The 23415-nt window shown below is 44.2% G+C and overlaps 1 protein-coding gene across 2 annotated transcripts in view; it reads right to left on the minus strand.

Moving 5' to 3' along the window:
- tnr (tenascin R (restrictin, janusin)) overlaps positions 1–23415 on the minus strand; it is a 213470-nt gene that overhangs the window by 41445 nt on the left and 148610 nt on the right. For both annotated transcript variants that reach the window (XM_063063628.1, XM_063063629.1), the window contains one exon: positions 7491–7587. In XM_063063628.1, coding sequence (XP_062919698.1) covers positions 7491–7587 — 97 coding nt within the window. The remainder of the gene's footprint in view (positions 1–7490; positions 7588–23415) is intronic.

A 23415-nucleotide genomic window follows, 5' to 3' on the forward strand; every position in this document is an offset into this window, starting at 1 on the left:
CACGGTATTGGGGGTAAGGTATTGGTGTGGGTGGAGAGTTGGTTAGCAGACAGGAAGCAAAGAGTGGGAATAAACGGGACCTTTTCAGAATGGCAGGCGGTGACTAGTGGGGTACCGCAAGGCTCAGTGCTGGGACCCCAGTTGTTTACAATATATATTAACGACTTGGATGAGGGAATTAAATGCAGCATCTCCAAGTTTGCGGATGACACGAAGCTGGGTGGCAGTGTTAGCAGTGAGGAGGATGCTAAGAGGATGCAGGGTGACTTGGATAGGTTGGGTGAGTGGGCAAATTCATGGCAGATGCAATTTAATGTGGATAAATGTGAAGTTATCCACTTTGGTGGCAAAAATAGGAGAACAGATTATTATCTGAATGGTGGCCGATTTGGAAAAGGGGAGGTGCAACGAGACCTGGGTGTCATTATACACCAGTCATTGAAAGTGGGCATGCAGGTACAGCAGGCGGTGAAAAAGGCGAATGGTATGCTGGCATTTATAGCGAGAGGATTCGAGTACAAGAGCAGGGAGGTACTACTGCAGTTGTACAAGGCCTTGGTGAGACCGCACCTGGAGTATTGTGTGCAGTTTTGGTCCCCTAATCTGAGGAAAGACATCTTTGCCATAGACGGAGTACAAAGAAGGTTCACCAGATTGATTCCTCGGATGGCAGGACTTTCATATGAAGAAAGACTGGATGAACTGGGCTTGTACTTGTTGGAATTTAGAAGATTGAGGGGGGATCTGATTGAAACGTATAAGATCCTAAAGGGATTGGACAGGCTAGATGCAGGAACATTGTTCCCGATGTTGGGGAAGTCCAGAACGAGGGGTCACAGTTTGAGGATAGAGGGGAAGCCTTTTAGGACCGAGATTAGGAAAAACTTCTTCACACAGAGAGTGGTGAATCTGTGGAATTATCTGCCACAGGAAACAGTTGAGGCCAGTTCATTGGCTATATTTAAGAGGGAGTTAGATATGGCCCTTGTGGCTACGGGGGTCAGGGGGTATGGAGGGAAGGCTGGGGCAGGGTTCTGAGTTGGATGATCAGCCATGATCATAATAAATGGCAGTGCAGGCTCGAAGGGCCGAATGGCCTACTCCTGCACCTATTTTCTATGTTTCTATGTTTCTATGTATGTAGGTAAGTCGCCTGGACCAGATAGACTACACACCAGGGTTCTGAAAGAGGAATCTGAAGAGATTCTGGAGGCATTAGTAATGATCTTTTGAGAATCACTAGATTCTGGAATGGTTCAAGAGGACTGGGAAATTGCAAATGTCTCTCCACTCTTTAAGAAGGGAGGAAGACAAAAGACAGGAAATTGCAGACTTGTTAGCCTGACTTCAGTGGTTGGTAAGATGTTGAAGTCATTATTAAGGATGAGGTTTCAGGTTACTTGGTGGCTGAAGTCAGCATTGCTTCCCTATGGGGATATCTTGCCTAAAGAACCTGTTAGAATTTCTTGGGGAAATAACAGGCAGGCAAAGTAATGCCAGAAATTCAATAGCTGTCAGTAGATGTTGTTTAATTTCAGAAGGCCTTTGACAAGGTGTTGCATATGCTTGGAAGCTGAAAGTTCTGGACCAGATGGACTACATCCCCGGGTTCTGAAAGGGGCTGCTAAACAAGATAAGAACCTATAGTATTACAGGAAAGATACAAGCATGGATAGAAGATTGGTTGACTGGCTGGAAGCAGTGGGAATGGTGGCTTCTGGTGACTAGTATTCTGCTGGGTTCAGTGTTTGGACTGTTTCTTTTCACATTATGTGCCAATGAATGATGGAATTGATAGCTTTGTGGCCAAGTTTGAGGATGATGCAAAGGTAAGAGGAAGTTTAGGTAATTTTGAGGAAACAGGAAGTCTTCAGAAGGACTTGGGCAGATAGGAGAATGGTCAAAGAAGTGGCAGATTCAAGTACAAGTTCAAGTTTATTGTCATCTGACTGTACGTATCTACAACCAAATGAAACAACGTTCTTCCGGACCACAGTGCACCCACAAAACATATCACACACAGCACTTAGACCAAAATATTACTATAAATAAGTTAATAAAATATAATTCAATATGCTTGCAGCACAGGTAAACAGTAAACAGCTCACTGTCCTAGTGACAAGGCCTCCATGACGGCAGGGTATTCATTAGTGTCACAGCCTGAGGGAAGAACCCAGTCTGGCAGTCCTAGTCCTGATGCTCCTGTTCCTCCTTCCTGATGGTAGTGGGTCAAAGGAATTGGGGAATGGGTGTGGAATCTTCTTCAGGGTTGCTTCGGGCCCTTTGTCTGCAACAGTCCCGGTAAATGTCATAGAGAAGGGGCAGGGAGACTCCGCTGATCCTCTTGGCAGTTTGTGTTCTGATCCCTTGCAGCTTCCACACCACACACGATGCAGCCAGACAGGACAGTCCTGATGGTGCTCCTGTAGAAAGTTGGAGGCAGGCAGCCTTGCATATCTTCAGTCTCTTCAGAAAGTGTAGATGCTGCTGGTGCTTCCTTGACTAGTGAGGAAGGTCCAGTTTAGATCCATCTGCTATGTGCACACAAGGAACTTTCTCTCCACAGCAGAGCCATTGATCTAGGATGGATATTGGCCAATCTATGCCTTCCAAAAGTCTACAATCATCCCGTTTGTCCTACCCACATAAAGACTCAGGTTGCTGTGCAGGGAAGTGTATGGTCGTCCATTTTGGCAGAAGAAATAAAAACTTAGACTATTTTCTAAATGCGGAACAAAATCAGAAATCACAGTTGTAAAGGGACTTGGGAATCCTCATACAGGATTCCGTAAAGGTTAATTTGCAGGCTGAGTTGGTGATAAGAAAGTCAAATGCAATGTTAGCATTCATTTTGGAAAGGACTAAAATTTAAAAGAAAGGATGCAATGCTGAGGCTTCTTAAGACATCCATCGAACCACATTTGGAGTATTGCAAGCAGTTCTGAGCTCCTTATCCAAGAAAGAATTTTCTGGCATTGGAGAGGATTTAAAGGAGGTTTAGAATCATAGAGAAATACAGCACAGAAACAGGCCCTTTGGCCCATCTACCCCATGCTGAGACTATTTAAACTGCCTACTCCCAACAACCTGCTCCAGGACCATAGCCCTCCATACCCCTACCATCCATGGACCTATCCAAACTTCTCTTAAACGTTGAAATCGAGCTCACATGGACCACTTTGTGCTGGCAGCTCATTCCATGCTCTCACCACCCTCTGAGTGAAGAAGTTTCCATTCATGCTCCCCTTAAACTTCTCACCTTTCACCCTTCAGCCATAACCTCTGGTCGGAGTCCCATCCAACCTCAGCAGAAAAAGCCTGCTTGCATTTACCCTATCTATACCCCTCATAATTTTGTATACTTCTATCAAATCTCCACTTATTCTTCTACATTCTAAAGAATGATTGAATTTTTTGAGGATGTGACTAAACACATGGATGAAGATAGAGCAGTAGATGTAGTGTATATGGATTTCAGCAAGGCATTTGATAAAGTACCTCATGCAAGGCTTATTGAGAAAGTAAGGAGAGTAGGATCCAAGGGAACATTGCTTTGTGGATCCAGAACTGACTTGCCCACAGAAGGCAAAGAGCGGTTGTAGACGGGTCATATTCTGCATGGAGGTCGGTGACCAGTGCTGTGCCTCAGGGATCGGTTCTGGGACCCCATCACCGTGATTTTTATAAATGACCTGGATGAGGAAGTGGAGGGATGGGTTCGTAAATTTGCTGATGACACAAAGGTTGGGGGTATTGTGGATATTGTGGAGGGCTGTCAGAGGTTACAGTGGGACATTGATAGGATGCAAAACTGGGCTGAGAAGTGGCAGATGGAGTTCAACCCAGATAAGTGTGAGGTGGTTCATTTTGATAGGTCAAATATGATGGCAGAATTTAGTATTAATGGTAAGAGTCTTGGCCGTGTGGAGGATCAGAGGGATCTTGGGGTCCGAGTCCATAGGGCACTCAAAGCTGCTGCGCAGGTTGACTCCGTGGTTAAGAAAGCATACGGTGCATTGGCCTTCATCAACCGTGGGATTGAGTTCAAGAGCCAAGAGGTAATGTTGCATCTTTATATGACCCTGGTCAGACCCCACTTGGAGTATTGTGCTCAATTCTGGTCACCTCACTACAGGAAGGGTGTGGAAACTATAGAAAGGGTGCAGAGGAGATCTACAAGGATGTTGCCTGGATTGGGGAGTATGCCTTATAAGAATAGGTTGAGTGAACTCGGCCTTTTCTCTTTGGAGCGACAGAGGATGAGAGGTGACCTGATAGAAGTGTATAAGATGATGAGAGGCATTGATCATGTGGATAGTCAGAGGCTTTTTCCCAGGGCTGAAATGGCTAACATGAGAGGGCACAGTTTTAAGGTGCTTGGAAGTAGGTACAGACGAGATGTCATTGGTAGGATTTTTATGCAGAGATTGGTGAGTGCATGAATAGGCTGCCGGTGACGGTGGTTGAGGCAGATATGAGAGGGTCCCAGTCCAATTAATAGCCAGGTATATGAATGTCATAGTCCAGTCCGTGAAGTCCGTATTCCGGTTCACGGTCGGGTCCATCACCTTGCTCCAGGTTTTCCTATCTACCCTGTTTCTGTTCTTGTTGAGCTAATTGAGGCAGCTGATGCTCGTTGGGGCTGGCTGCATAAATACCTTCAGAGACCCAGGCATAGCTGCTGGATTGTTCTTGTCCTTACTCCTTGTATCCCTTCCTCTGCCTTCTGTTTCCTCGCCTGAAGCCCTGCCTTGTCTTGCCAGTAATTCTCGCCTCCCCTGAAGTTCTCATCTTGCCTTGCTTTGCCAATAGCCTTGCCTTGTCTTGCTGTCTGGTCCTGGAGCCACCCTGTACCTAGCTCACTTCCTGTCCCTTGCCTCCGCCCAGGTAAGCCAGGCCTCTTGCCGTTACCTGGGGTTGGTTCTGTCTCTCCCTGTACCTTGCCTCTGTCGGGTGGTTACCCGTGCCTTGCCCTGGAGTACCGCGCCCTGCCCAGGAGGAGCCAAGCCTCGCCTCAAGTCTCAAGTCTCCTGCCAAGCCTCGCCTCAAGTCTCAAGCCTCAAGCCTCCAGCCTCCAGCCTCCTGCCAAGCCTCGCCTCGTTTCTTGCCTAGCCTCAAGCCTGAAGACTCCAGCCTCTAGCCTCTTGCCAAGCCAAGCCAAGTCTCTAGCCTCTATCTTCAAGCCTGCAGATTCCAGCCTCGTCCTGCCTGCCTGCCAAACCTTGTCCTTGCCTAGTTCTGGGGTCCGAGCCAGAGGCAAAACCCAGGTACTGGGTCCTTGTCCAGTCTCTGGCTCAGAGTCCAAGCCTGGGCTCTTAGCTCCCTTGTCCAGTCCTGTTCCAGGTTCCTAGTTTTCCTGTCCATGTCCTTGCCATCGCCCTGTATCCTAGTCCTGTCCCTCGTACTTCAGTGTCTGTGTCTTGCACTTGGGTCCGTTCCCAGCCACTGCCTTATGACAATGAGAATGATTTAGTGAATGAAGGGGTTAGCATCTGAGGAACTTTTGATGGCTCTGGGCCTATATTCACTGTAGTTGAGAAGAATGGGTGACACGGTAGTGTAGTAGTGAATGTCGTACCAGCATAGGCTCATTGAACCTGTTACCCTACTCTAACTCTCTACATAAATGTAAAATGAGACGGGATCTCAGTGAAACCTATTGCATATTGGTAGACCTAGATAGAGTGGAGAAGATGTTTCCTGTAGTGGGAGAATCTAGGACCAGAGGGCACAGCCTCAGAATAGAAGGACATCCATTTAGCAAGAGATGAATTCCTTTAACAAGAGAGTGATGAAACTATGGAGTTCATTACCATGTCATTTAAAGTGGAGGTTAATAGGTTCTTGATTAGTAAGTCAGAGGTTATAGAGAGAGGACAGGAGAATGGGGTTGAAAGAGAGAATTAATCAGCCATGATGGAATGGCAGGGCAGACCCAATGGGCTGAATGGCCTAATTCTGCTCCTATGCCTTATGGTTCTAATTGCAGGATGACAGAAATGAAAGATGTATGTGAGTAGTCAGTGAATGAGGGATCCTGAAGAGAGTTGTGGCACAGAGAACTAGATACATACTTCCCAAAAAATTGGAAACAGTTGGTGAAGAAGGCTGTGCTTAATTCTGAGTCATTGATGACAAGTATTGGGACTCAGGATGCATACATACAAGATACTGGACAGACTGCAATTGCAGTTCTGTCCAACTGTCCATTTGAGGAATGTTATTAAGACCAAGTGGAATGGGAAAATTCACAAGTACATTACCAGGACTGCAGGGCTTGAGTTATCAGGGAGAGCTGCAAAGATTGGGACTGGTTCTCTGAAGGTAAAGAGGTGGAAGGGTGACCTTATAAGGGATATAAAAATCACGAGGAACATGGTTAAGCTGAATATCGTCTCTTTCCCCAGAGAAAAATGGGAGGGAATAGGTTTAGGGTGAGAGTGGAAATATTTAAGAGGATCTGAGGGGTAGATTTTTCACACAGTTATGTGGAATGAGCTTCCAGAGGAAATGGTTGAAGTGGGTACAAAACCAATGTGAAAAACACTTGTGGAAAGAGGATATGGGCGCAATGCATTTAAACAGGAATAGTTCATGTCAGCACTTTAGCCAAAGGGCTTGTTTCCGTGTTGCTGTTTGACTCTATAATCATTTATTTAATTAGAGATACAGCATGGGCAGGTCCTTCCCGCACACTGGGCCGTGTCATTCGGAAACCCACCCATTTAGCCCTAGTCTAATCACAGAATAATTTAAATGACTAATTAATGTACTAAACAGCAGGTCTTTGGACTGTGGGAGTTAACCGGAACATCCAGGGGAAACCCAGACACACACAGGAAGAACGTACAAACTTTTTGCAGAGGACGTCGGAATTGAACTCTGAACTCTGACACCACAAGCTGTAATCGTGTTGTGCTAACAAATACACCTCAATGGTGCCCCAGTGATTTAACAATGTCACTGTAAGGAACTCTGTGTATGGAGAGTTACATCCAAATAGATTTGTAGGGACTGAGATCAGGTAAAAGTGTGTGGGGGATGAGACGGTAAGTACGGTTAGTGTAGGGAGTGAGACTGGGGTGTGTGTGGAGTGACAGTTGGGTTAATAATTTGAGGGGAGACCATGATTTTGTTTGCCCCATAGAGAGCTGTGTGGGTTCACAACTTCAGGAAAAGAAGAGGGAGTTAGCCAACATCGTCACATTGAAAAGCTGTTTGTATGCACTGCTTGCAGGCCATCACATCGTTCAAACAAGGGCTGTCTGGGTTGTCATATTACTGCCTTAAATAGCCCAACTCTCTAGTTGATACTTCAGCTGATTCTACTGAACTCTCTAGTATTTACACAAGCAGAACATAGGGTCAGGTCATACCACTTTTTTTGGTAATGGAGGAAATTTGCTTAGGAAATGAGTGAAGCATATGCAATGAAATGCTTGCATGAAAATCAGGACATAGTGATTGGAAGCATGCTTTTGTTTATTTACCTAGCCAGAATTCATCTTCCAGGTTTCCAAAGCCCACACGGTAATCTGCCCACTTGCGTGAGAAGTCCGTTAGCCCATTCTGTCGTCTCTGGAACACCTGCAAGGGCAGTGCACTGTTCACTCTAATGCAGCAAGGCATTCTCTGAAAGACACGTCAGTACTCCAACCCGAGAAGTTGGCAGGCCGTGGGAAATCAGCTTACTCCGCATTTTCTTATCCCAAGCTCCTGTACCTACCATGTTATAATGCAGCGATCCACACCAATCTGTTGTTCAAATGCCACTGCAGCAGCAGAGGAGAGATGCAGAGGCAGAAGATGCCCCTTAGCCAGCCTGTGCTGAACCAACCAGGGAGAGATGGCTGTCCTCCTGGTCAGTCATAGGGTCAGGGAGCTAGAGATAAAAGGATTGGGAGATTGGAGAGAGAAGGAGGGGGAGATAAAGAGGTGGGAGAGAGTGTGAGGGGGAGATACAGGGAGAGTAGGAAGGGAGGAAAAAGATTGAGGAAGGAGGGGAGGAGAGAAGGAGAGGAAAAGGCAAATGTGAGAGGGAGTAAGGGAGAGAGGTGAGGTGAGAATGGGAGGGAAGAGGGCACGGAAGGAGAGTGGGGAGGGGAAGAGGTATGTGGAGGTGTTGCACTTTGGAAAATTAAACATAAAATGTTACTGGCAGGATCTTTTACAGTGTTGATGTACAGGGGGATCTTGTGGTCCAAGTTCATTGCTCCCTGAAAGTTGTTGATAGAGTGATAAGGAAGGCATATGAAATGCTAACCTTTGTTAGTCTCATTGAATTGAAGAGTCAGGGAATTAAGTTGCAAATTCCAGTTAGGCTGCATATGGAGTATTGCATTCATTTCTAGTTGCCCTGTTATAGGAATGAGGTGGAGGCCTTGGAGAGGGTGCAGAAGAGGCTTACCAGGGTTCTGCTTGAATTGGAGACCATTTAGTATAATAAGAGGTTGAAGAAAGAAGGGTAGTGTTATTTGGAGCAAAAAGGCTGAGGGGAGACTGTTTATATGATTATAAGAGGCACAGGGGGAGGAGACAATTAGTATATTTTTCCTCAGAGTCCAAATAAATATTTAATACTAGGGGGCATGCAATTAAGGTGAGAGTGGCAAGTACAAAGGAACTTTGGGGTTAACTTATTTTATACACAGAGAGAGGAAGATGCCTGGCACGTGCTGTCAGGGGTGGTTGTGGAGGCAAAGATCAACAGAGGTGTTTAAGAGGCTCATATACAGGCACATGAATGTACAGAAAATGGGATATATACATTGTGTAAGTAGAAGGGGATGATTTAGTTAGGCATCTAATTAACAGTTTAATTATTTTGCAGCACACCATGGGGCATAGGGCCAATTCCTTCATTGTACAGTGTAGGAGCGAGAGCCAGAGCTTTAATATAATGAGGGGGAGAGTGGGGAGAGAGTCAGAGGGAGAGAATCAGAGGTGGGGGGAGAATTGGAGGGGGAAGAGTCATAAAGGGAAAGGTCAGAGGGAGAAGAATTAGAGAGTGGAGAGGGGGAGAAACGGGAGATGATGGGGAGACAGAGGGAGAGACAGTGCAGGAAAGAGACGGAAAGAGGAGACAAGGAGAGGCAGAGTGGATGATGGGTGAGAAAGAGAGGGGTGAAGAGTGGGGAGAAAGGGTGAGCGTGCAGGAGAGTGGAGGGGGAAGGGGATGAGGTGAAGAAAGGGGGAAGAGAGAAAAAGGGGTGGAGAGAGGTGAGAGGAGGGAGGAAAGTAGTGGAGAGAGAATGGGGTGAGCAAATGCATGAGAAATTGGGAGAGGGGGAGGTAGAGAGGGGATGGAGACATTGTAGTAGGGAGAGAGGTGAGGGAAATAGAGACAAGAGAGAGGATGGGGAGAGAAGATAGGGAGAGAAAGTAAGAGTAGGAAGGATACTGAAAGGACAGGCAAGAAGGCTGAGGGGGCAACATTGCTCTATTGGTAGAAAATGAAATCAAATTATTAGAAAGAGATGACATAGTGTCGGAATGTGTTGTCTTATTGTGGATAGAGCTAAGGAATTGCAAGGGTAAAAAGGCCCTGATGGGAGTTCAGTTGTAAGGAACAGTAAGGACGTGGTCTACAAATTACAATGGAAGATAGAAAATGCATGCCAAAAGGGCAATGTAATAATAGTCATGGGGAATTTCAATATGCAGGTAGATTGGGAAAATCAGGTTGGTGTGAAATTCCAAGAGGCGAAATTTCTAGAATGCCTTAGAGATGGCTTTTAAAGCAGCTCATGGTTGAGCCCACTAGGGGATCAGCTATTCTGGATTTGGTGTCCAATGAACCACAATAGATTAGAGAGCTTAAGGCAAAAGGACCCTTAGGGTAGTGATCATAATATGATCAAATTCATCCCAAAATTTGAGAAAGGATAGCTGAAGTCAGATACATCAATATTACAATAGAGTAAAGGGACTTACAGAAGCCTGAGAGAGGAGTTGACCTGAATTGATTGGAGGGGAACACTGGCAGGGATGACAGCATAACAGCTATGGCTGGAATTTCTGGAAGCAATTTGGAAGACATAGGATATATACATCCCAAAGAGGAAGAAGTATTCTAAAGTCAAGATGACACAACTGTTGCTAACAAGAGAAATCAAAACCAACATAAAAGCAAAAGAGAGGACATATAATAGCGCAAAATTAGTGGGAAGTTGGGTAGCTTTTGAAAACCAACAGAAGGCAACTAAAAAGGTCATTAAGAAGGTAAAGTCGGAACAGAAAAGTAAGCTAGCCAATAATATTAAAGAAATTTTCAAAAGTTTCTGCTGATACATAAAATGTAAAAGAGAGGTGAGAGTGGATATTGGACCACTAGGAAACTGCTGGAGAGAAAGTAATGGGGGACGAGAAAATGACAGATGAACTGAATAGGTATTTTGCATCAGTCTTCACTGTGGAAGACACTAGCAGTATGGTGGAAGGTCCAGGTGTCAGGGGTCATGAAGAGTGTGAAGTTACCATAACTAGAGAGAGGTTTCTTGGGAAACTGAAAGCTCTGGAGGTAGATAAGTCACCTGGGCCAGATGGTGTATACCCCAGGGTTCTGAAAGAGGTGGCTGAAGAAATTGTGGTGGCATTAATAATGATCTTTCAAGAACCATTAGGTTCTGAAATAATGGAAAATTGCAAATGTCACTCCACTATTCAAGAGGGGAGAGATCAGAAGAAAGGCTAATTAGTCATCATTTATTATTATATTGTAATTTGTCCTTTACTGTGCCTATTGTCTTCTTTATTAATTATTGTACTGTCTTGCACTATTTTGTGCACTTTATGTAGTCCCGTGTAGGTCTGAAGTCTAATGTAGCTTTGTGTTGTTTCACGTAGTCCAGTGTAGTTTTGTGTTGTTTCAGGTAGCACTATGGTCCTGGAGGAACGTTGTTTCATTTTTTACTGTGTACTGTACCAGCAGTTATGGTTGAAATGACAATAAAAGCGACTTGACTTGACTTGACTTGACTCAGTGGTTGGGAAAATGTTGAAGTCGATTATTAAAGATGTGGTCTCAGGGTACTTGAAGGCACAAGATAAGTTCGGCTGTCTTCATGGTTTCCTCAAGGAAAATCTTGCCTGACAAATCTTTTGAAATTCTTTGAAGAAGTAACAAGCAGGATAGACTAATGAGAATAGTTGATGTTTTGTACTTGGATTTTCAGAAGGCCTTTGACAAGGTGCCACACATGAGGCTGCTTAACAAGCTACGAGCCCATGGTATTATAGGAAAAATTCCAGCGGTGGCTGATTGGCAAGAGGCAAAGAGTGGAAATAAAGGGAGCCTTTTCTGGTTGGCTGTCAGTGACTAGAGTTGTTATACAGAGTCTGTATTGGGATTGATTGAAATTAATGGCTTTGTTGCAAAGTTTTCAAACAATATGAAGATAGGTGGAGGAACAGGTAGTTTTGAAGAAGCAGAGAGATGACAGAAGGACAGAAAGATTAGGAGAATGGACAAAGAAGTGGCAGATGGGATACAGTGTCAGGGAGTGTATGGTCATGCACTTTGGTAGAAGAAATCAAACGTTGACTGTTTTGTAAATGGAGAGAAAATACAAAATACTGAGGTGCAAAGGGACTTGAGAGCCCTTGTGCAGGATTCCCTAAAGGTTAATTTTCAGGCTGAGTCTGTGGTGAGGAAGGCAAATGCAATGCTGGCATTCATTTGAAGAGGACTAGCATATAAAAACCAGGATGTAATGTTGAGACTTTATAAAGCACTGGTGAAGCCTCACTTGGAATATTGAGAGCAGTTTTGGGTCCTTTATCTTAGAAAGCACATGTTGAAACTGGAGAGGGTTCAAAGGAGGTTTGTGAAAATGATTCCAGAATTGAATGGTTTGTCATTTGAAGAGCGTTTGATGGCTCTGGGCCTGTATTCACTGGAATTCACAAGAATGAGGCGTGACCTCATTGAAACCTATTGAATGGTGAAAGGCCTCGATAGGGTGAATGTTGTGAGTATATTTCTTTTGGTGGGCGAGTCCAAGACCAGAGGACACAGCCTCAAAATAGAAGGGTGTCCTTTTAGAATGGAGATGGGGAGGAACTGCTTTCGCCAGAGAGTGGTGAATCTATGGAATTTGTTGCCACAGGCAGCAACGGAGGCCTAGTCTTCATGTATATTTAAGGCAAAGTTTGATAGAATCTTAATTGGTCAAAGCATGAAGGGATACAGAGAGAAGGCAGGAGATTGGGGTTGAGAGGAAAATCAGATCAGCCATGATGAAATGGTGAAGCAGACTCAATGGACAAATGGCCTAATTCTGCTCCTGTATCTTGTTGTCTTATGGCTACTGAGTGAGAGGATGGTGAGTATGGGGGTGGTGAGTGACAGGACAGGGAGTGAGAAGACAGGGAGAGAGTGGGTGTGGAAGAAAATTCTAAATAAAGGATTAAAATATCTGCGTTGTTAACACCCTGCACCTTGCTTTAATTAGCAGTATGCTGAGTGCTGGCCTTAGTGCACAACACAGCTGCGTAAAGAAGATGAAAACAGTGAAGGCTATGAATTGTAGGAAGGACCTTGTGGGCTGATAATTAAAAAGTGTGTCTGGTTTCCCTTCACCTGTCAGGTACAAACATATGAAACAAATTATACCTTTGTACTTTAATGACTTACTGGATCTAAGGATTTAATGAACCTTCTATATAGCATAAATAAAGATTCACCATTCAGCCTAGGTTCTCAGCATGCTTGCATTAATCTGCCTTAATTTCAAGGGTGTTTAACAACCTATCTCTTTTTTCTTAACATTGACTAATGTAATTGACTTTCTGTGTGCATGTTTAAGAAGGCTATGACTATTTTTTTTTGGAAACTTGACATTCACCCTGTTAGTGAGTCATTCTTCCTTTATTCATGAATAAAGGTATTCTCGAGTCACTTCGAAGTCTGTGTCAAATTTACTTGTGATCAACTTTTATTGAACTTCATTAGCAAATAATTTCCCCTAATAATTTGTCGCTCAACATGAGGCTCCTTTCAAATGGGGCCCAACAAACCATTACACTGTGAGTTTAAGAAGTGAGATCAGTGAACAAGACCAGTAGACGAGGAAATCACGGGGAATGTTTGACTGTGAGCGACTGAGAGTCTCCGGAGGGGTGTGGGACAAGACCAGTAGGGTAAGACCATTGCAGGTGAGGGGCCCACCCGGCCAGTGTCATCCCTGAGCTCCGGGAGAGTAACAAGACAGTAGATGGAAGACAGGTCCAAGACCCACAGCCTACTGAGTAGTCAAATTAAGGACAACAGGTACTTCAAATACTGAGATAAATTCTGGCCATACAAGGGTAAGGGAATTGTAGTGTGATTGAAAACTAACTAAATTTGATTACAGATTGATGTTAAACAAACAAGTAAGAAATGGGTAGTAATGAAAGCAAACGTGCAATAGGCTCCACTACTATACCGAAGAGGAGAGACAAAAGCAAGGCCTGCTGATCCACCGATCAAGGCTCCGATGAATAAACATACTGAGAAAAAGGTAAAGCAGTATAAGAAGACGAAGCAACATCTAAGTATGGCTGGAAACTGGGGATAGCAGGTAGGTAATGAATTTTTCTAGTGATTTATACGCATGGAGCCAGAGAGACTGGCCCTATGGAAGAACTTCCAATTTAAAGAAAATTCCTTACTGGAAAGGTGAGACAAAAGGAGGGGATGTGGACCCAAACTGGGATTTAGAATACATGATGTTGTGTTTTAATACATGGGAAGAAGAGGCAAAAAGTTACCAGCCACCAAAACCTAAACCTAAGATGGAGGAAAAAGTACAAAAATACACCCTTCTCCTCTTTCCTCCCCCTTTGGGACTCTATCCTAAATCTGAGATGATGGGCTGCCAGAAAATCTTATTAGACCATAAGATATCGGAGCAGAATTAGGCCATTTGGCCCATCGAGTCTGCTCCACCATTTCATCATGGCTGAACCAATTTTCCTCTTAGCCCCAATCACCTGCCTTCTTCCCGTTTCCCTTCATGTCCTGACCAATCACGGCTACTTTCTAGTTTCCTGGTGCTGATGAAGGATACAAGAAAAAAAAAGCCAAGGCTCTTGACGGAGAGCATTATAAGATGTGCTTTAAAGGCCAAATATTTTCTTAGCCCTGAAGGGGGTAACTGCCGAAATACAGCCATACCCTCCTCAGATGAGCTACCTCCTGGAAGGAGACCACTCCAAACCCAGTGTATCCCTGGGAATAAAGCCCCCCCCCCGCCCACCTCTAAGCCTAAACATCTAGCTCCGACGGTGAAACGGTTAAAAGAGCAATTTCAAGGCACCCTTCTGACTGGCGTAACCTAATTTGGTCCCTACACTGGAGTGATAATAACAAATCCTCTTAAAATTCTTGCTTTTAGGATCCCTTGTAACCCCACCCACTTCTCCATAGTGTGACCTTCCCCCTGAAAGCAGTGGACCCGTCCTTGTGGGCATTGCACAAGGATCACACAGGTCCAGTTGCCTCTGCGGCGCCCCATCCCACCGAGCCACACTTAAAAACACATTATCAAGACTCTTGTACGGCCAGGAGTGCTACGCATGATGCAAAGCCTTGCAATACACCACATTGCCGATCCTTAAACCGGGCAAGCTGGACTAATGGCCGTTTGTGCAAGATTTATGGGCTAGCAACCAGACAGTATGGCCCATTTTCCAGGTTGTACAGGACACAACTGTTACTTCGGCTTCTGTACCATCGGAGTATCGATGGTATATGGTTACTGACCTCTGCGCTACCTTCTCAGTCCCACCGCATGAACACAGGCAGTACCTGTTCACCTTTACGTATAATAGACAACAATATACCTGGACAAGGTTGTCTCAGGGCTATACTGAAAGCCCAGCCGTATATGGAGAAGCGGTAGGAGACGATCTGAACACATTACTGTTGCCAGGCACTAGCATGATTTTGCACTATGCTGATCTGCAGCTGGCCTCCAAGTCATTGGCGGACTGCCAGGAAGATTCTGCAACGCTGTTAAACTACCTGACAGCCCATGGACAACGAGCCTCATTATCTAAGTTACAATTCTGCCTAACACCTGGCACCTATTTGGGCTATGTTCTGCAGCAAGGCACTAGCCACAAGGCACTGATGACACAACAATTGTCGGCCGTATCTCAGGTAATGATGAGTTTGAGTACAGAAAGGAAATTAAGAACCTGGTGGCATGGTGCGAAGACAATAACCTATCCCTCAACGTCAGCAAGACGAAGGAATTGGTTGTTGACTTCAGAAGGAGTAGCGGACCGCACGACCCAATTTACATCGGTGGTGCGCAAACGGAACAGGTCAAAAGCTTTAAGTTCCTTGGGGTCAATATCACAAATGACCTGACTTGGTCCAACCAAGCAGAGTTCACTGCCACGAAAGTCCAACAGCGCCTTTACTTCCTAAGAAAACTAAAGAAATTTGGCCTGTCCCCCAAAACTCTAATTTTTATAGATGCACCGTAGAAAGCATTCTTCTAGGGTGCATCACAACCTGGTATGGAAGTTGTCCTGTCCAAGACCGGAAGAAGCTGCAGGAGATCGTGAACACGGCACAGCACATCACACAAACCAATCTTCCATCCTTGGACTCACTTTATACCGCACGCTGTCGGAGCAGTGCTGCCAGGATAATCAAGGACACGACCCTCTCAGCCAACACATTTTTCGTCCCTCTTCCCTCCAGGAGAAGGCTCGGGAGCTTGAAGACTCATACGGCCGGATTTGGGAACAGCTTCTTTCCAACTGTGATAAGACTGCTGAACGGATCCCGACCCGGATCTGGGCTGTACCCTCCAAATATCCGGACCCAAATCTCGTTTTTTTTGCACTACCTTAATCTCCATTTTTCTAATTTTTCTATTTATGATTTATAATTTAAATTTTTAATATTTACTATCGATTTGTAATCCAGGGAGCAGGAAGCGCAGAATCAAATATCGCTATAATGATTGTACGTTCTAGTATCAATTGTTTAGCGACAATAAAGTGTAGGAGACTTGGCCCTGAATGCGTGTCTGCCACCTCCGAGACTAGAATTTTTTTTTTAAAAAAGGTACTTGCATTCTTTGTAATGACAGATTACTGTCGACACTGGGTTGCTGAAGACAGAACCCATGATGCTGTGCTATGGACAGCCATACTACAGGACGCACCGTCTCAAGTTAAGTGGAGCCCTGAAATGGAATCGCCATATGAGGCTCTGGAGAAGGAATGCTCCACACACCAGCCTTGGGCATTTCTGACTACTGTAGATCCTTCCAGTTATATACTAACGAAAAGGAGGGATTTGGACTCAGGAACACGGTGGTTTGACAAGGCCGGTGGCATATTACTCCACTCAATGGTGCGCGACCTGTCTGACTGCCGACGAGCTGTAGCGGCGACAGCACTGATGGTCGGAAAGGCAACGCCTATAATATTGCAGCATTCCTGCAGAGTATTGATTCCTCATTCAACGGCTACACAACACTTCACAGCAGCAAGGCAAACAGTACATATCTAATTCCTTCTATCGTGTAGACCTAATGATTTTGAGACACTGCCTGGATATGCTTCGAGCTGTTGTAAGGTTCCTTCCCTTCAGGGGCATCAGCGCAAGCAGCGGAGCCATTTGCACTCAATGGCGCTTGCATCTTGGCCGAGAGTAAAACTGAATACCTACACCGAATCAAGAAATGGGTTTGCGGTAGCACGTGATTTCGGTGACCCACGGCAACATTGGGGATTCATTACTTCCGCTGGTAAATGGCATGCCCAGTTTATTAGGAATTTGCCACAGGCTGTTTTATTGCCACAGCAGATTGCTGTAATTAAATGTGAAGCCCATACGCGTAGCTCTGACCCGTGGCACAAGGTAATCCTGCAGCCGCTATATTTGCCGTCCTTTCCAGCAGATATACTTACAGCATGTCTGACAATGAATTTACAGCGGTCTACACCTGGACTCCTACCATAGAGTCCTTACTGGCTGAGCAGCAGGTGGCCAGTGCAGAGGCACAGCCGCTTTGGAAAAATAAACGCTGGACCCGTGATGCTGGTGAATTATGGTCACACCCTGGTCACCGCAGACTTCTCTATGCTCTTGTTAGGCTAGGAAAAGGATGAGTGACACACCAAATTGGGCAGCAGTGCTTTGCACCAGGGCTAACAGTAGCAGCAGAACAGTTATTCAAACTTGAGAAAATCTGCAGATGCTGGAAATGGTGCAGGACCTCAGCGGGCCAGGCAGCATCTATGGAAGAGAGTAAAGAGTTGGCGTTTCGGGCCAAAAAGTTCTATTTTAACTTCATTAATCCACAGGACTTGCTTCCAAAATGCATCAGGCTTGTTTAGATATTCCTTTGAACCTTTTGAATAGAACTTTTTGGCCACAATGAGCAAAGGTATATTTGGAGAAAACAAGGTGCAGAATTTCATAAAAAGAACTCCTCTCCAACTGTTAAGCACAGGAGTGGATCGATCATGCTTTGGGCTTGTGTTGCAGCCAGTGGCACAGGGAATATTTCACTGGTAGAGGGAAGAATTAATTCAATTAAATGCCAGCAAATTCTGGAAGCAAACATCACACCGTCTGTAAAAAAGCTGAAGATGAAAAGAGGATGACTTCTACAACAAGATAATGAAAACACCTCAAAATCCACAAGCTGAGGTGCAAGCTGAAGATTTCGCCATGGCCCTCACAGTCCCCTGACCTAAACATCATCGAAAATCTGTGGATAGAACTCAGAAGAGCATTGCATGCAAGACAGACCAAGAATCTCACAGAACTAGAAGCCTTTTACAAGGAAAAATGGGGGAAAATCCCCCAAACAAGAATTGAAAGATTCTTAACTGGATACAAAAAGCGTTTACAAGCTGTGATAGTTGTCAAAAGGGGTGTTACTAAGTACTACCATGCAGGGTGCCCAAACTTTTGCTCCGGGCCCTTTTTCCTTTTTGTTATTTTGGAACTGTAAAAGATGGAAATAAAAAGTTTTCTTGCTTAAAATATTAAAGAAATGTGTCATCTTTAACTTTATGCCTTTTAGAAATCAGTTCATCTTTTACTCGCTTAGCTATTCACAGTAACAGAAATTGTGACCGGGGGTGCCCAAACTTTTGCATGCCACTGTATATTGGTCTGACACATCCAAATAATCAGTTCAGTGTAATTGAAATGCCATTAAAACTCATTTTGTAGAATGACTGAAACTCTTGTCAGTTAGCACACTGTAAATCTCAAGGCTACCCAATCCTGTGTCAATCTCATCATTATCCGATTTTTCATAAAGAGCATGTACATTAGTACTCTTTTTGAAACTGCAACTTGAAATTTTACCTTTTTCTGTTCGCTGTGATGTCCAGTTATTTTTATCTGCCGACATGCTCTTCGTATATATCCTAATATATTGCCTTTTCTGAATTGGTGTGGTGTATGTGAGCTACTATCACAATGGTAACACAACTTGTTGGCTAGGCCGGTTTCTACTTCGATATCACAATTTTCTTCACGCTCACTTTCATTCCTGACTGCAACTCAATGTGTCTCTGTCTCCCAGTTCCATTGATACAGCAATTTCAACTGCTCTTTTAAATGAGGGTTGGGCTTCAGTTAGGAGTCATTTTTGAATGCCTTCATGTATGATTCAACAAACCAAACGATCCCTCAGTGTATCATTAAGCCCATAACTGAACTGACGATGCTTAAACAATTTCTTCAGTTCAGCCACATAAGCTGAAATGGACTCACCTTCCTTCTGATTCCACTTATGAAACCTAAAGCATTCTGCAATCCACAATGGTTTCAGTTGCAAATGTTCCTGCAATACTTTCATGATATCAGCAAACTTCATTCTGATAAGTCCATAAGATATAGGAGCGGAATTAGGCCATTTAGCTGATCAAGACCGATCCATTTCCCATCTCAGCCCCAATGTCCTGCCCTGACTAATCAAGAATCTATCCACCTCTCAGCCTTAAATATACATAAAGACTTGGCCTCCACAGCTGCATGTGGCAAAGAATTCCATAGATTCACCACTCTATGGCTAAAGAAATTCCTCCTCATCTCCATTCTAAAAGGACATGCTTCTATTCTGAGGCTGTGTCCACTGATCCTATATTCTCCCACCATAGGAAACATCCTCTCTACATCTGTTCTATTGAGGCGTTTCAACATTCGATAGGTTTAAAATAGGTCCCCCATTATTCTTCTGAATTCCAGTGAATATGGGCCCAGAACCAACAAGCTCACTTCATATGACAAGCCATTCGATCCTGGAATCATTTTTATGAACCTCCTTTGAACCCTCTCCAGTGTCAGCATGTTTTCTAAGATAAGAGGCTTAAAACTGCTTACAATACTCCGTGAGGCCTCACCAGTGCTGTATAAAGCCTCAACAATACATCATTGCTTTTATATTCTAGTCCTCTTGAAATGAATGCTAACACCACATATGCCTTCCTCACCACTGACCAAACCTGCAAATTAACCTTTAGGGATTCCTGCATAAGAGCTCTCAAGTCCCTTTGCACCTCAGAATTTTGAACTTTCTTTCTAATCAGAAAATAATTTACCCTTTCATTTCTTCTACCAAAGTGCATGACCATTCACATCCCAACACTGTATTCCATCTGCCATTTCTTTTCCCATTCGCCTAATCTGTCTAAGTCCCTCTGTAGCCTCTCTACTTCCTCACGACCACCTGCCCCTTCATCTATCTTCATATCATCCCCAAGCGTTACAACAAAGCCATCCATTCCATCATCCAAGTCATTGACATTTACTGACCTGCAGCCAATCAGGAAAGGCTCCCTTTATTCCCACTCTTTGTCTCCACCCAATCAGCCACTGCTTTATCCATACTAGAATCTTTCCTCCAAAACCATGGGCTCTCAACTTGTAAACAGCCTCATGTGTGGCGCCTTGACAAAGGCCTTCTGAAAATCCAAATACAGAACATCAACCAATTCTCCTTTGTCTATCCTTCTTGTTATTTCTTCAAAGAATTTCAACAGATTTGTCAGGCAAGATTTTCCCTTGAGCAAAATATGCTATGAGCTAATTTATCATGTGCCTCCAAATACTTCAAAACCACATCCTTAACAGTCAACTCCAACATCTTCCCAGTCACTGAGGTCAGACTAACTAGCCTATAATTCCCTTTCTTCTGCCTCTCTCCCTTGAAGAGTGGAGTGATATTTGCAATTTTCCGATCTTCAGAACTATTCCAGAATCTAATGATTCTCAAAAGGTCATTACTAATGCCTCCACAATCTCTTCAGGCACCTCTAATCCCTGACACTCTGAAACTTCCGCATACAGCTAATGTTTTCCACAGTGAAGACTGATGCAAAATACATATTCAGTTCGTCCGCCATTTCCTTGTCCCCCATTACTACCACTCTGGCGGTCTGATATCTACTCTTGCCTCTCTTTTAACTTTGTATATCTGGAGAAACTTTGGCTAGCTTACTTTTATATTCCATCTTTTCCTTCTTAATGACTTTTTTATTTGCCTTCTGTTGGTTTTTAAAAGCTTCCCAATCCTCTAACTTTCCACTAATTTTTGCTGTATTGTATACCCTGTCCATTCCAAATTGCTTCCAGAAATTCCAGCCACTTCAGCTCTGCTGTCATCCCTGCCAGTGTTCTTTTCCAATCAATCAATTTTGGCCACCTCCTCTCTCATGCCCCTGTAATTCCCTTTGCTCCATTGTAAAATTCTGATAAATCTGACTTTAGTTTCTTATTCGCAAATTTCAGGGTGATTTATATCATATTGTGATGACTTTCCCCATAGTGTTCTTTTACCTTAAGTTCTCTAATCAATTCTGTTTTATTGCACAACACCCAGTCCAGAATGGCTGATCCCACAGTGGGCTCAACCATGAGCTGCTCTGTAAAGCCAATTCTTAGGCATCCTAGAAATGTTGCGCTCTTGCGCTCCAGCATCAACTTAATTTTTCCAATTTACCTGCATATTGAAATATTCCATGACTATCGTAATATCGCACTTTTGGCATGCATTTTCTACCTCCCATTATAATGTGCAGACCGCATCCTTACTACTGTTTGTGGGTCTGTATATAACTGGCCTGCTGAATTCCTCCAGCATTTTGTGTGTGTTGCTTTGATTTCCAGCATCTGCAGATTTTCTCTTGTTTGTAATGCCCATCAGGGTCTTTTTACCCTTGCAGTTCCTCAGCTCTACCCACAACGATTCTGCACCTTCCAATCCTATAACACCTCTTTCTAATGATTTGATTTCCTTTCTGACCAACAGAGCCACACCACCCCCTCAGCCTACCTATCCTTTTGATGCAATGTGCTCCCTTGGACGTTAAGCTCCCAACCCTGATCTTCCTTCAGCCATGAGTCAGTGATGCCTATAACATACTTGCCAGTCTGTAACTGTGCAACAAGTTCATCTACCTTATTCCATATACTGCCCGCCTTCAGATATAACACCTTCAGTCCTGTATTCAACCTTTTCAATTCTGTCCACCTTTTACATTGCAAGTCACCCTGTTGACTGGAATTTTGCCCTGTTATCAGTCTACACATTGCTTCTGTTTGTAAACCAACTACCTCATCCTAACATTATCACTCTGGTCCCCATTCCCATGCCAAATTAGTTTAAACCCTCCTGAAGAACTCTAGGTTGTTTGCACCCTCAGGACAGGTGTAACCCATCACTTTTGTACAGGTTGTACTGTGGCGGGGTCCTAAATTACTCCTATGAACTGTGCTCGATTACCCCATAAACTGTGCTTTTGAAAAGAGAGAGAGAGAGAGTTATTTAACACCGACATCTTGTTTTTAAGAGAGAGAGAGAGAGAGACGAAGGCTGCTTTGAGATGGTGTTATGAACCCCTAAGGTTCACATTTCCTGTGGACTGTCACTTTAAGGCACGAGGAGGAACTGAGACTAACTTTTGGATTTCTGCTGAGTTCGGAGAGAGAGGGCACCGAGCAGCACGTAAGTCGCTATGGTGACCAAGGGCAGCATTATTTGATGGACAATCGATGTTATGGTTTCTCTGGAGTGTGTTTATACTTCCCAAGGACATGGCCTGCTTGTACATTCCTACACAGACCAAGAAGGGAGGAGTTATTTGAGAGACAGTTGGTACTCTGTACGGTGAGATAAATAGGAGGTCAAATGATAGACCTGCAACACATGTCTTTGGACACTGAATGAGCTTTGTTGTGCCCACAGAAAAAGTGGGTTTTTGGAGGATCGATCAGTGGGTCTTGCAGTGAGAAAAGGGAGTGACCAGTGGGGAGTTGTCCATGCGTCCAACCTTTGCCTGGGTTGATGATTTCATCACAGAACGGTCCCCTTTGTTGAAGTCACAGTCGGTGACTTTTAAAGTATTTTGGAGGACAACAGGAAGATCGATGGCGTCAGCTCATCTGAAGACTCAAATCTCTCCCTCTCTCTCTCTCTCTCTCCATCACTACTCAACTCAATACCACGAACTGAACTGAACTTTACTCATTATCTTAAGACTATCTATTTACCCCTAGACTTGAAGAAGCTTGGTTGTCATATATATTCCACGCCTACTTATATATAATCATTGCTAACCTGTTTGATTCATCTGCATTTATATTACTGTATTGCGCAGTTACTAATAAATACCATTAGTTAACAGCAATACTGGACTCCAGAGTGTTTTCCATTTCTGCTGGTTCTTTAACCCATCAAGGGGTACGTGACAGTACCTTCCCCAGAAGTGGTCCCAATGATCCATAAATCTGAACCCCTGTCCCCTGCACCAGTTCCTCAGCCATATATTCATCTGCCAAATCATCTTATTCTTATTCTCACTGGCATGTGGCACAGGCAGCTATCCAGAGACTTTCTCAGCTTTCTACCTAGATCCCTAAAATATCTCTTCAGGACCTCCTCACTTTTTCTACTTATGTCATTGGCACCAATATGTACCAAGACTTCTGTTTGTTCATCCTCCCACTTTTAGAATGCCTTAGTCCCGATATGAGATATTGCTAACCTTGGCAAACCAGGAGGCAACATACCATCCACGTTTCTCTATTGCACCCACAGAACCTCGACTCTCTTCCTCTGATTAGGGAATCTCCTATCAACACTGCGCTGCTGTTCACCTCTCTGCTTTGCTGTGCCACAGCACCAAACTCGGTGCCAGAGACCCGGTCACTGTGGCTCCCCACTGGTAGGTTGTCCCCCTCAATAGCATCTAAAGTTGTTTGTTTATTATTGAGGGGAACAGCCACAGGTATACCCTGCACTGGCTGTCTATTTTCCCCTTCTTCTCCTGACAGTCACCCAGTTGCCTGTTTCCTGTAACCTAGGGGTGTCTATCTCCCTATAGCTCCTGTCTTTCACCTCCTCATTCTCCCATATGAGCTCGTTCTCTTCGGAGATGCAGCTCAGT

This window comes from Mobula hypostoma, chromosome 12, assembly GCF_963921235.1.
Source record: "Mobula hypostoma chromosome 12, sMobHyp1.1, whole genome shotgun sequence".
NCBI classification, from domain to species: Eukaryota; Metazoa; Chordata; class Chondrichthyes; order Myliobatiformes; family Myliobatidae; genus Mobula; species Mobula hypostoma.